The sequence below is a fragment of the Delphinus delphis genome, chromosome 5, assembly GCF_949987515.2.
Source record: "Delphinus delphis chromosome 5, mDelDel1.2, whole genome shotgun sequence".
Taxonomy (NCBI): Eukaryota; Metazoa; Chordata; class Mammalia; order Artiodactyla; family Delphinidae; genus Delphinus; species Delphinus delphis.
The window spans coordinates 50,473,405-50,487,846 of NC_082687.1; the positions used below are offsets into that span (position 1 = coordinate 50,473,405).

Genomic DNA, 14,442 nt, shown 5'->3' on the forward strand with positions numbered 1-14,442 from the left:
ATTGAATTTTAAAATGGAAATTTAAATTTAACTTCCGTTTCTAGGGAAGTTAAACGTGTGAACCCCTTTAAAAGAATACAACTAAAAGATTTAACTGCTGGGGCATCTTTTGTGGGACAGTGAGAAATGAGAGAAGCAACAAATTTTTACTATTAGGTGCCAAACAATTTTACATATCCTATTTCATTTAATCCTTAGAGTAACCTCTAAGAGTAGGTACAGTTACTAACCCAGCTCACAGATTATAAAACAATGACATTACGAACTCAGCCTGGCCCAAGGTCACACTGCTAACTAGAGCTAAAATTCAAACTCAGTTTCCTTTACTCCAAAGAATTTATGGTTTATATTTTATCACACTAACAGTTTTCTACATTGGGATGTTGGTGATGAATGAAATATTGTGAATTGTCCTTCAACTGGATATTGTTCAGTTTTCATTCTGGGCTTTTGAACTGAATCATCTTCTTTCCTATATACCCTCTGCTATGTAACCATCAAGGCATAGTGGGAAATAGAACATCTATTACCTCTATTAACACATTAATTAATAACTATCCTATTTCTAGGAAAAGAGAATGCTAGCACAAAAACCAGGTGCTAATAAGAACCTGACTGATATGTCAAATTTCATGGCTAACTTTCCTAGCAATTGCAACTGAGCTTCCTTAGTTCTTCAATAAATGAGAACCTGGGTGTATGACGGGTTACTGAGCAGCAGATGGGGGCAGGAGGAAGGGACGAAAAGGTGCATTAAGAAAAGGAAACTCAGGAGATGATGAAGTTTTATGAAAGCAAGTAAGAACAAGAAAGATCAGGAAGGGGGGAAGAAGAGTTGTCTTCACAAAGCACCAAAAAAGCCACAATATTATTGTGGCCATGGATATAGTTTTCTTAGAGATTAAGTGAGCCCTATTTCCTTTCCTGTAAAATCATTCCTCAGTTTGCAGGATCACGACTCCATCTGCGCAGTTGCTGGTTCATCCTTACATACTGTCCCAGTGTTGAAAAACAAGTCATCCGCCAGTTTAAATATTATTGGCTCATTGATTGAATTCTTTTACTAGGAGTACATGTTGCGATGAAAGACCAGTCTTTTATTGTTTTTAGAACACTTACTCTAGCTGTATATACAACTGTATTATTCTCTCACTATTGGTTTTCAGTTTGTTGTCATGAAGAACTAAATTTATGGTGGGTCTATGCAGTCTTCTATCAAAAAGTATTAAGGTTATGGGAGAAATACATGATCATTCATCTTAAAAAGGGTTTTGTAAAACATGAGATTGTCCTGAAAATGCAAATAACCATTTGCCTTTTTCCATACCAGAAACAGATCTCATCTCCATGGATTTAATAATCGCTCACATTCACGTACATATCTTCCATGAGTGCCACTCGTCTGAACGACTCTAAAACTAAGGGGTGCAACCAACCGTCTCGCTGCAGAATGAGCCAGTTGCCCAACAACATTTGCTTAGAATGGAGGATGATGAAGACTGGTTTGCTTGTCCTGTCATTCATACTTATGAACCCTAAATTTTAATAAATAACAACAGCAATAATAATGGTTGTTATATGGTTAACATTTAATTACTTACTAGAAACTGTCCTAAATGCTTTGTCTGTAAGACCTCATTTTTTTCTTCAAAACAATTCTTTAAGGAAGATACTATTATTAACCCCATTTTATAGGTAAGGAAGATGAGGCAAAGTTTCCTTGGGTAAAGGAACTTGCCCAAAGTCACGCACTGGGCATTAGCCAAGAGAGACTTGAGTACAAGATTTTCTGACTTCAAAGCCCTGCTACGCTGCTTTATTGGTAACCCCTAGAGTTAGTGGAATGGTCAGAATCCTTCCAAGACAGCTCCTAGCTATTTAGGACAGACTTTTTATACAACCTAGGGAAAACAGGTCAAAGGAAAAGTTATCTATCACCCCCTCAGCCAGCACTTGCTATGCATGGGTAAAATCGGTTCAAGCCTCAATATCACTTTCTCAAGAAAACAGAAATCCTTCTTGGAAGGAAAATCACATGTAAAATTTTTGTTGTACTTTTCACAATGAAAACGCATTCAGATATGTCTTCCCTGGTTTCAAATTACCTTCTCTGCCAGCATCCAATTAAAACAATGAATGCAAGTTGCCAATAGCCTCAGGTAGGTGTGGGGCTGACACTAGGGAGATCTTTGTGACAGGTGTGCTGACAAAGTCCTCATTTGGTTCATGAACACTTTAAACCTCCAAACAGCTGGTAGTGTATTTTTTCCTCTAGAAAGTCTTAACGTATGATTACTCAGAATGCCTAAGAAGTCAGCACACAGACTTTTCTACAAATAAATAGATAGATAGATAGAAACAAATAAACAAAAAGGAAAGTTCAAAATCCCACAATTAAATATGTCTGTGATCCGATATTTTGAATGTGTGTAGTTTGGACTTCCCCCGCAACGTCCAGGATGCACGGTTAGAGGGAGTTTTACCCCCTTCTCTCCCAGGAAGAGTTCTAGGAGTTGTGTAACGGCAACACATTTTCTGAGTCTCTCTGGGGAGGATATTTAATTGGCTCTAATCATATCTGTCATGTATTAAGTGCTTACTCTCTTCCAAACACTTCTTAAATTTTGAAATATTTCTAATCAGTATACATCTTAACAATAATAGGTCTTTATATCTACGGCAACCATGTTGCCTGAATCTTCAAATTTCCACTTTTTACCTGTCTCTGCTTGCTTTTAATAAGCATGGGATTTATTTTAATGTGAGCTGATTTTCCTTAAGCAAGACAAAAAGAATCCATAAGTGCAAAACCCAACAATGCCCTATCTTTTCACCAGTGTCACTGACTGACCCATTTTTAGGGAGATACTGTTCTCTTTCCTCTCACCTCTCAAGATGCATATGGGTCTTATAAGACTTCTCCACCAAAGTGGCAGAGAAGGTGGCAGATATACCAGCAAAATAGCCAGGAGTCATCTGACACAGCCTGCACAAGCATTAAAATTCTTCATAGTTCTTGTTGAGCTTTTGAATTAAGCATCTTGCATTCTAGTCTATAACAAAACCATGTTTGTTTTACTGTAAACAGTAAGTGGTTTTTCCTTAGAATGTATAGATAAATGGCTGTTACATGAATGTGCCCTATGTTTAAGCCCAGGTTTACACAGCCCTCAATACGCTGCTGTGCTTCTGCTGCTACAAGACCTTAGTCAAAAAGTATATCAATTTTTATTTTAAGGGACGATGACCTGTAGCTAATGTTACAACTAGGGATCACGAGCACTATTAGCATTTAATTGTCTGACACAAATGTCTACCCCTCATTCTACCAAAGCAGCTGTAAAGCAACTTTCCCCAAAGTAAATCTTTTTTTCCCCAAATGCCTTCCATATTATAAAGTGATAATGAATTACTCCAAGAAAAAATTCCAAAGACCAAATTGAGCACTGTTCTGTGACAAGGTTCTGAGGCTGACTCAGGTTTAGCAAGATGGATGTTAAAGTGCTAAGACGTATAGAAGCATATTCCTTACTAACAAGTTAATTTTATGTCTTTCCTAACCCTAGAATATAAATCTTCTCCAAGAACATAATAGTCCTTCTTTTCTTTCTTTCTTTCGTTTCTTGCTTTCCTTTCCTTTCTTATTTACGTTGTCTAGCCCAGATGAACCATAAAGCCCTACTTTATCACTAGGTGGCTCTAGTCTGAATTTCTTTCTTAATTTCATGCTTCAAATTATATAAAGTGAATTAGTATCTTGCTTCTTCTATAAGTTTAAGATAATCTATTTAGAATTTACTGAAGGAAGAGATCGCTACAGCAATAAAGAAGCAGCAAAATAAGGAACAGAAGTTCAGAGGACTAGGTTGGTATGGTCCTTAACATGTGATATAGATAGCTGGTTTCCTCACCTATCAGAGAAGATCAAGAATAACGTACACAAAATTTCCTTGCAAATACTGTAGCTTGAGTTAGTTTCAAAGCACTGAGCTAATTATGTTCACATTCCAGAGCTCCTGATTTCACTTCCCGGTTGAATCACATGGCTAAGATACCTCAGGCGATGAGACTATAAATTCAGCAGGATGATTTGTCAGAGAAAATAAAACCCTTTCCTGAGGATCGGGATACCGTGTTGAAAGTTTGCATGCATGGAGCCTACGGCTTCCTCCAAACACAGGGTAAGCAGAAATACCATAAGCATGCTGTCCTCACCTGGGTTGGGAGGCATACAAACACAGGAAAATTGAGTATTGTAGCCCACTTTGAAGTTGGAGTTGATGGGGTAGTAATCAGCTAGCTTGATCATCTTCTTGAAAGCATCATAGATAAAGATGAAACTAATCAGAGAAGAGAAGCCCTCTTCAGTGAAGCGAGTGAAGTACTGAACCAAGAAGCTGGCATCAGTGGCCACCAAAATGAGACACATGAAGGCTGACCACAGGCCAATCCAAAGGCGAAACTCCAAGTAGTCAAAATTATGGTCCCTGGAAAGAAGGCAGAAAGGCATTTAGACTCCTCCTCCAAGGAACACAAAGAATAACACAAAACTACCAAATGACTATAGAATGATTGTTAAAAATACAAGATCTCTTTTAGCCACTATATATAAAGCTCATTCTTGATTTTATCCAGAAAGTATTACCCTTAAGGATTTGGTCTAGTGACATTAGGCTACCACTAAGAAATAATTCCAGAAGTTTGAGAAAAGTACATCAAAAGTAGTCATAACATTTGAATGTAAATAACTCATTAATTTTCTTCTTGTATTCATCCTTTTATCATTATACAGTATCCTTTTTTACCTTTCTTTATGGTCTTTGTTTTAAAGTCTATTTTGTCTGATATGAGTATAGTGACCTCTGCTTTCTTGTCATTTCTGTTTGCATGAAATATCTTTTTCCATCCCCTCATTTAATTTTCTCATTCAAAAAAGACAATCCCTGCCTTTAAAGAATTTACAGAATAAACAATTTGAAAGCATAACACTGGTACCCAGCATGTGCTCAATAAATATTTGTGGGCTTTCTGCTTAAGGAAGATGCTAAGATAAATATGTTCTCTGTCCCCAAGTCATCGAAGTCTACTGAGGAAGACAAACTGATAAACATAATCACACTATAAAGTACTAAGTGACACCTAAAGTTCCCACAGAGTGTCACAGAAGAAGGAGTAACTAATTCGGGCTGGCGTGGGTTGGGGGACAGATAAAGTTGCAGAAAAAACTCAAGGTATTTAAGGATAAGCGGGAACTTTCTGGATAGACCAGGGAGGGCCAAGCCGGGAAGAGGAAAGAGTACTCAGAAAGGCAAATGGCATGAAACTGTGTGCAATGCTCCCTGTGGACCAAGTGCCACCAACACAGGGAGATGGGATCAGATATGTAGACTGTAGTTAGATCAAGAAAGGCTGCATTGCCATGTTACCACTAGACACTACCACTCCTCTTGAAGCTCGCTCACAGGCATGATAACCTTCTGCTGAAGCTGTGTGTGAAGCACAGTTTTAGAATAGGTTGCCTCCATCTAAGTGGGCCATTTTTTTTCAATGCCCTTTCCATTTCTTACAAGTAAATTAGTTTAAGATTCACATTTAGGAAAAGATGGGTCAAGTGTTGACATTTTACCATTTCATATTGATTCTTTCAAAATTATGTGGAGAGTGTTTTAAAATAGTTTTTTTTTCTCATCATTTGCAATGCAAAAGCAGTTACTGGTAATCTCATTTCTTGTGTGAGAAAAAAATAAATCAAGGATCATGCATACTTGAAGCTCGATGGCCTTGCTTTTAGACGATGAGTTTCTGATAACTGACAGCCACATATTTTAATACTTTCCCAAAGACATCGTATCAACACTTTCATCATCAACATCCCAGCCTGGGCCACCAAGAAGTCTTTGATTGATTCTTATTAAGAACCTCCTTACTAATATCCATGCTTGTCCTGCTCAAAGCCATTTTCCACATCACAGCCAAAATGACCTTTTCAAATGTAAATCAAATGTCCCAGTTTAAAATCTTTTGGTGGCTTCTCCCTGCTCTTAGAATAAAATTCAAATTCTCTACCTAGCACAGTGCCCGGAGCATAAAAGGGTTCCAATAAAGAGTTGGTAGATGAATTAAGCCATGCCTGCAGGTTACGACTTGACAGGGACAGTTACAGTACTGTCATTGGCTGATGAGCTATCACAGGTAACCAGACGATGACCAACTAAAAATTTTACTAAGTATTAGAATTAAATTTGCTTAGAGTTCATGTGTCAACTTGACTAGGCCATAAGGTGCCCAGATATTGGGTCATACATTACTCTGGATGTTTAAGGGTGGTTTTGATAAGATTAACATTTAAATTGGTAGACTTGAGTAAAGCAGATTGTTTTCCATAATGAGGGTGGGCCTCATCCAGTCAGTTCTTCAACTGAATAGAACAAAAAGACCAGCTTCCTTCAAGCAAGAGAGGACTCTCCAGCAGGCAGACTGCTTTTGGACTTGATTTGTAGCAAAGGCTCTTCAAGCAGACAGCCTTGGAACTTGAACTGGAACATCAGTTCTCCTGGGTCTCCAGGCTCTGGGTCACCCTGCAGGTTTTGGACTTGCCAGCCCTCTATAACTGTGTGACCCAATTCTTTATAATAAATCTCTTATATATGTATACACACATCCTATTGGTTCTGTTTCTCTGGAGAATCCTGACTAATCGCCAACTGGTCAAGTATGCCTCATTTTATAGATGAAGACACCAAGGCCAATGGAAACTAAGTCATTTATCCAATGCCAAGGCTTTTTTTTTTTTTTTTTCCCGGTACGCGGCCCTCTCACTGTTGTGGCCTCTCCCGCTGCGGAGCACAGGCTCCGGACGCGCAGGCTCAGCGGCCATGGCTCACAGGCCCAGCCGCTCCGCGGCATGTGGGATCTTCCCGGACCGGGGCACAAACCCGTGTCCCCTGCATGGGCAGGCGGACCCTCAACCACTGCGCCACCAGGGAAGCCCAATGCCAAGGCTTTAATGGCAGAGCTGGACCAGAAACCAAATCTCTGTACTCTTGGACTGCTCCTTTTAAAAATTCCAGCACAGTTCCTCCTGTCCAATTTATATTTAGCTCATGGTAGGGTGGGCCTTAAAGTCACTGTCCTCTGTTTCCTTCTCACCAAATCACACAAACTGGAATACATTACCAAGGCAGGAGATTAGTAACACTTGGGTAGAAAGTTATCTTCTATAGATTTCCTGAAATCTTTCTGAAGACATCTTTGGCATTCCCTCACAGTTCCCTTTACGTCTGGAACCCCAGTATTTAATCTTATGCATGTCTTTCTGAGATAAGTAGACTCAAGAAAAAGCTAAATTCTAGGAATTTGAGATAATTTACATTATCACACAGTGAGTCAGAGCTCAGAAACAGTTTTATTACTTCTGAGCCAACAGACTTTTTCCTTAAAATAAAGTTTTAAACAATTATCTAGTTTTGCTTCCCTAACAAGATGAAAGTTAGAGCCATCTTAATTTGTTCTAAGAATGCTAATGGCTGGTTACAAAATTGATGTTTACAAACAGGATGAGAAATAAATCTAATCACCAGCTAATGGTCAGGAACACTATCAGTCTGAATACAAAGGGGCAACAAATGCATGTATAAACTTAAATCTTAGGACCTGAACAATATGCCAAAATAGCTCCTCTAAAATACTTCAATACTCCCAGACTGGCTCTGTAAGAATAACCCAAATAAAATCACTAATACCAATCACTCCATTAGGTAGGAAAGTGATATGTTTACAACAGCAAGAAGAAAGAGGAATAAAAGATGAGGAACTTCTTTAAACAAGCCAATCAACAGTAATGACTACAATAAAAGGCAATGTTACATCCAATAAGACTATCAGTCCCCTTGGTGCCAAGTTTAAATAGCAGTTAAGTTATAAAAAGTTACAAGCTCTAAAAAGGAAATGGTAGTAGAGACCAAAGAAGCTATAGTGAGTGAGAAGGAGAAAATGGGCGCATAGCCTTTTGGTAACACTCAGTGTTTCTAGAGATTGTAAGTGATAGTTTTGAGCAGCATAAACCCAAGAGTACAGACAAACTGAAGAACTCACGTTTGAAGCATGCTTCAGAAATCAGCCACTGACAAATAAATATAAACTCCCTAAACTAAATGATTAAATCCAGGAACTGAATAGAAGAAAATCATAATTTGAAGGCCAAAAGTAAACTGTTCATAGAATATAAGAAAGAAATTATTAAATGACCAAATGACAATTATACAGGCTAAACTCCAACTTTAATTATGAAGTTTCTAAGTGGCTTAGAACACTGTTAAAACCTCCTTCATTCAGATCCTTCCTGAAGAAAAGGAAAAGGAATCTAATTCTCTATTATTGGGATAAACGTGTAAAAATAGTGCAAAAGAGACTGCAGAACTGGGGAAACAAAACTACGTGTTCTCTGCAAAGTTGTGAGCTATTCCTTCATTCTGTTACTAATTTTAAAAGGTGACAGCCTGTCATTCATATGCTTTATGATTCCCCAGTTTATAGGGCAAATATTAAAACCTGTATTCCAAGTCAGAGATAAATCTGTGGATTATGTAGAGTTACTGTTTGAGTCCACTGAACTCATAAAACAAGGATTTACCTATTTCTCCCAAAAAAAAAAAAAAAAAAAGGTAAAATATGATGGGGGAAATCAGGGCAAAACATAGTAAAACAGTTTCTTTACTGAACGACTTCTCAGATCCCTCACTACGCTAAAGTGCAAAGTGAATGACCAAGAGGGGGATATAATATAATGTACAGCACTTCCCAGACTTCCCGGGATCACAGAAGTTGTTTTTTCATGGGGTATCTAATGAAACTAGTAAGTGATGAAACACACTTTGGGAAACAGTGATCTACACAAATACTCTGTGTCTGTATAAAATGTTAGCATTGCTGTTATGATATGCAAGCAAATGATATAGTATTGTGAATTAAAGAATAAGGTTTGCCACATAAGTGTCACATGTTGCCCAGTGATGGATTTAAAACAGTTTCTCAAATGTTTCTTGTTGCTTTACAACCATTTGAAAATAAATCACTTGAAACTATGTTTAAGCTTCCAAATATGATGAAACAGAACGGAAAGTGAGAAAGGAACTTTCTTAGTGAAAGGAAATAATCTCTATCCTACAATCATCTAAAGCAAACCATGATGCAAACATTTTCTGTAGATTAAGGCTCTGATCACATTGCATCCAATAAATCTTTCTGCAAAGGTTGCACATGTTTGTTCCTGTTTATAGTACATGCCTGTTTAATCTTTCCACAAAGGCTTTCTTGTCTCCCAAAATATTTTCTTAAACATATATAAACTGTTTGACTCTTTCTATAAACTGACATGAGCAGAATTCTTTCCAATGGTCCTCTGAGAATTATGATGGAGTGATTTGTAGTAATGATCTACAGAAAACATAACACTATTTAAAATTTGGGACTTTAAATTCTTGGAAGACCCTTGCTTTTCTTTTCAACCCAGTTCTCAAAACACTCATTTCAAATTCTCATCCCCTCCTCTCTCTCGTGATCTTTTTTGATGGCACACACAGTTTCAAAGGCCATTATATGAGTCTTTATGTCCATGAGGCATTAAGTAGGTAAGGACATTTCTAATATTAAAATCCTAGAAATGTATAACAATACAAGTATATTTAAATTCCAACAAGGAATGTTAGCAAGTCGTATGAAATTCTGCCATCTGTCTGGGTATTGAAATCTGCCAGTAAAGGCAATTCTCTCTCAGACATATTAAGTTCATTAGAAAGAGACCAGAATTCCCAATCTGATTTTGAAACTATTTGTGTGCTATTGTGGTCACTTGGATAATTTGCTTAACTCAATTTTCCCCTTCTTAAAATGATCCATCAACTTCTAAAAGAAAATACTGGTATCACAACTGTCATGCCCAGTAGTAACGTCTAGTGATTCCATAAAAGGCATAGGCTCTGGAGTCAGAAAGCAGGAATTCAAATCCCAGCCCTGCCAACGACTGGTGATGCAACCTTCAGCAGTTTGCTTATCCACTCCATGCCTGCTGTCTCATCTATAAAACAGGAGACAGTCCCTACCTCATAGGACTGCTACAAGAAATAAATGAGGGAGTGCCTGTAATGTGCTTAGGACAATACTTGGTACATGGTCAGCACTCAATAAGTGTTAGTTGTTACTCATTTGAGTCTAGAAATGTATCTTTAGTTAAGAACGCTGGAATGGGGGTTAGGAGCAGTGGACCACAGGAACACCCAGTCTCTTTCACAGACGAGCCACGTGACCTTGAATAAGCCACTTCATTTCTCTAGTGTGTCAGTCGGGATCATGGCAGGAAACAGAAGGCAATCTCCAATGGGATTCTGAGGAAAACTTAACACGCGGACTATTTACGGAGGTATGAATAACAAAAAAATGGCAAGTACGCAGGGACTAGCAATATCAGGAAGCCATTTCTGACCCCTGGCTTGAAAAGGCCAAGGAAGTAAGAGTCACCAGAGCCTGGTGAGGGCCAGAGGCAGGGGAGAGGAGCCACCTGACAGGGGCTACACTCAGAGGACAAAGGCACACTGCCAGACTGCCTGGTGAAGCAGAGGCAGTGAGGTGGGAAGCAGACACGCCCTGACCTCTCTGCCTGCCTGTGTTCCTGGGGCTCTGCAGGAAGCCAGAGGGCAAAGGAGCCTGAGTGCTGCAGTCCACAGCGGCCAGCTTCCAGAGGCACAAAGCAGGACAACAAGGCAGAGAATCATGGGAGAGGGCAAGAGGTAACAGAACATCGCAGCCTCAGCTGAAGTAAACGTAAACACGTGCTGAAGGACTTAATCTCTAAGGGCTTTTCAACCTCCAAATCTTACAATTCTCGTATTCTGTTATGCCTAATTACTACTCTGTGCTCTATCTAGACTACGAATGGTCCACAATTAAACAATTCTAATTTATAGTTAGATATGTATATACATACTTGCTGAAATTAAATAGAAGCCTCTCAAAAACTAGAACAGGTCCTGTGCTGCTCAAAATAGTGAGTGGTTGACCAGCGAAGAGGCAAAAGACGGCTCCAGAGACAGCGGTGCCCAGGAAACTCTCCAACACGCCCTAATAGAAAGAAAATATAGGTGTTAAAAGAAACTTGTCTTGTTTTCTTTTCATGTGTGATGTCACTAGGGGAATGAAGCCACGTGAATATGCTATTATGATGGCTATCGTAAACATATCAAACATAAAGAATAAAGACTCTTACCAATATGAATATTACCTTTTATTTCACCATACATGCGATTTTGTCATTCCTGCCTACTCCAAGGGCTGAACTGCTCCAAAGAACTATAATGACTGTAATGACTAGTGGTTGATTGCAGAAGGCAAAGGGTGACTCTGATCTACTTTTAAAAATATTAATTGAAGCTTCTGTACATAAAATTGTATTATAAAATCCCACCATGTGCGAAGAAGTGATTTAGTACTTTTGGAGGCATTTTTCTCTCTGTGGTTACTTTCAGTGTTTGTTTTAACCAGATTTCACCTTGCACATAGCAGGTACTTATAAGTAGCTACTTTTTTTTGCAGTATGTGGGCCTCTCACTGTTGTGGCCTCCCCCCGCCGTCGAGCACAGGCTCCGGACGCGCAGGCCCAACGGCCATGGCCCACGGGCCCAGCCTCTCCGCGGCACGTGGGATCCTCCCGGACCGGGGCACGAACCCGTGTCCCCTGCACCGGCAGGCGGACTCTCAACCACTGTGCCACCAGGGAAGCCCAAGTAGCTACATTTTATGCATAAAAGCTATTTTCTACAGAGAAAAGCTTTTTAAGTGAAGAGGGAGCAAAGAGGAGACAAAAAAATGATTTGCCTTCTACCTTGCAATCTCTAAGACACCAATTCCAAACAAAATTTCTTAGTACATATTCAGTGTCCAATGTAAACTTATACAAGAGCTTTAAGAGCTACTTTAGAGGAAATAAATGCACAGGGAATAACTAAACCTTTGTGGCCACATGTCCCTGAAGGTGTATCTCTGAAACAACCTATTATTTCCCTTTAGCATAACAAGAACAAAGAATTTATATGTGTGTGTGTGTATATATATATATATATGTATGTATATATATGTATATATGTATATACACACATATATACATATATAAAATATCATATAATATACACAAAAGTATGATAAAGAAATTGGTTTTTTAAAATCAACTTACAGAACTAAACTAAGTGCTATCCCCACTCAAAGGCCATCCTAGGAGAACCTTATTATAATGATTACTTAAATTTTTGTTTTTTAGGCTAACAAGAACCCTTCATTCAAAGATCAAACATCAAGGGGAAGAAATATATTCTGTAACACACGCACATCCCCACCCCATGCCCCGCAAAAAAAGCATAAGCAATAGGATACATATTTTCCAAAAATTACTAACAAAGAAGTTAAATCTTTTCACCTTGAAGATATTGCATACAATAAAAGAATGCATCACTAAAGACTGAACAAATTAAAGAAAAATGTCAAAATATTGAAATATTTTTTACATGGCTTCAAAGCCAGCAATATTTTCTTTAGAATGACATTAGCAATAGTATATCCTCCTCTTTTAAGGGTAGGATTCAATTGGGAAAACAGGGAAAAATCCTTTAGCACAGCATTATGTAATAATGGGGTTGGGGTGGGGATGGCGCAAAAAAGCAAGAATTGACAAGTAATAAGACTGGCTCCTCACACAGTGAGCAGACACTTTGTAAACAACTCAGTACAACTACTTCCGTCCTCAATGTCTAGGTCTGAAGTCTGGCAGATGAGTCTCGTAAGTGGACCCCATTTATATACTTGTGAACTCCACTGCATGTTTGAATGGTGCCATCTCGTTATTTTATAGCCATTCCACAGAAAATCACTGTGTCCAGCTCATTCTTCCTCAGGGGGGCAGCAAGCAGAATAACAAGCAAGGCTAACAGAAACAGGCTGCCTTTATGTAGACAGAGAGAAAGAGGCTCCCCTGTGCCCCCAAAATAGTATTAGTCTTGATCTCTTATCCGTGAAGATACTGAGTTTCAGGGGGTTAAATGATATGAACAAATCCACACTCACTGTGGCACAAGTCTTTGGAGTATGGTTACCTGCCCAACTACTACCACACCCTTGGGCAAAGAGAAAAGGTATACCTTCGGCTGGGATTTTCTTAGACTTGCAGTTTTTTACCTCCTGTGCATTGACATTGGGCTTTTTATGTCTTTATCATTTATCTTTCTTTTTCATGACTTATTTTAGTGTGTATGACATGAAAGGGTAGGGACTGGAAGGCTCTGCGTGGCAGGACAAGCCACACTCTAGGGACACGTGATAGGCAAAGTTTCACTGCATCATTCTCTATCAAGCGTGGAGGAGTGACTATTTCTCATCACTACTGCAGGATCAAATTACAGCACAGCCTGAGTGTAAGAGAGAACACGAATGAAGAAAGGAGGAATGCAAGGTTAAGAATTCTCTACTTGGTCTGACGTGAGGGGCCGGGGCAGGGTCTCTGGTGTCATCCATGTTTCTCTCCCTCCCACCATGCTATACACTATCCCACCACATGCTCTGCAAGCACCCAGGAAACACTAAAGGAATCCAAGAAGATGCCCAAATCACACCCTACATCCTGCTTATCAAAGGCTAACAGCCATCACTGCTCATTCAGTAAAGATAACAACTCATTTCTTCCAGAAAACGGCTTTGATTTGTGGAAGTCATGTGACTGTTAAAAAAGTAGAGTACTTTTATTTTAGTACTTGCTCCTTTGGTAAGTGCTACAGTTTCCATTCTGTTACTGACAATTTTATTCTATTTTATTATTTATTTATTTATTTATTTAGTGGTACGCGGGCCTCTCACTGTTGTGGCCTCTCCCATTGCGGAGCACAGGCTCCGGACGCGCAGGCTCAGCGGCCATGGCTCACGGGCCCAGCCGCTCCGCGGCATGTGGGATCTTCCCGGACCAGGGCACGAACCCATGTCCCCTGCATCGGCAGGCGGACTCTCAACCACTGCACCACCAGGGAAGCCTGTTACTGACAATTTTAAAACAGAGACAGGTGATTTATTATACACATTGCACTGGAAACTTGCTTAAACCCAGAGATGTTTCCAGTGTTTTTGAGAAAAGAACTATTTTCACCACATTTTGACATGTTGCTCTTGACAGTACAGAAATTTAAAAAAATAATCTCATGAAATGAATAACTTTAACTGTAACTAGAATTTAAAGCAATTTATAAAGTGAACTATCAAAAACTCCTCTTCTGATTTATTATAGTCAGTGTTCACTAACATAAAAAAGGAAATAATGTGTGGATGTGTGTATTTTTAATAGCTATAGCTCATAAAGACACTTCTACACCTGATTTCCCACAGAGGAACAAACTCCCTAGCAATTCATGAGAA

At 39.1% G+C, this 14,442-nt stretch overlaps 1 protein-coding gene across 4 annotated transcripts in view; it reads right to left on the reverse strand.

Annotated features, from left to right (window-relative positions):
• SLC4A4 (solute carrier family 4 member 4) overlaps nt 1-14,442 on the reverse strand; it is a 356,040-nt gene that overhangs the window by 75,951 nt on the left and 265,647 nt on the right. For all 4 annotated transcript variants that reach the window (XM_060012413.1, XM_060012412.2, XM_060012411.2 and 1 more), the window contains 2 exons: nt 10,982-11,115; nt 4,216-4,487 (listed from right to left, as the gene is read on the reverse strand). In XM_060012413.1, coding sequence (XP_059868396.1) covers nt 4,216-4,487; nt 10,982-11,115 — 406 coding nt within the window. The remainder of the gene's footprint in view (nt 1-4,215; nt 4,488-10,981; nt 11,116-14,442) is intronic.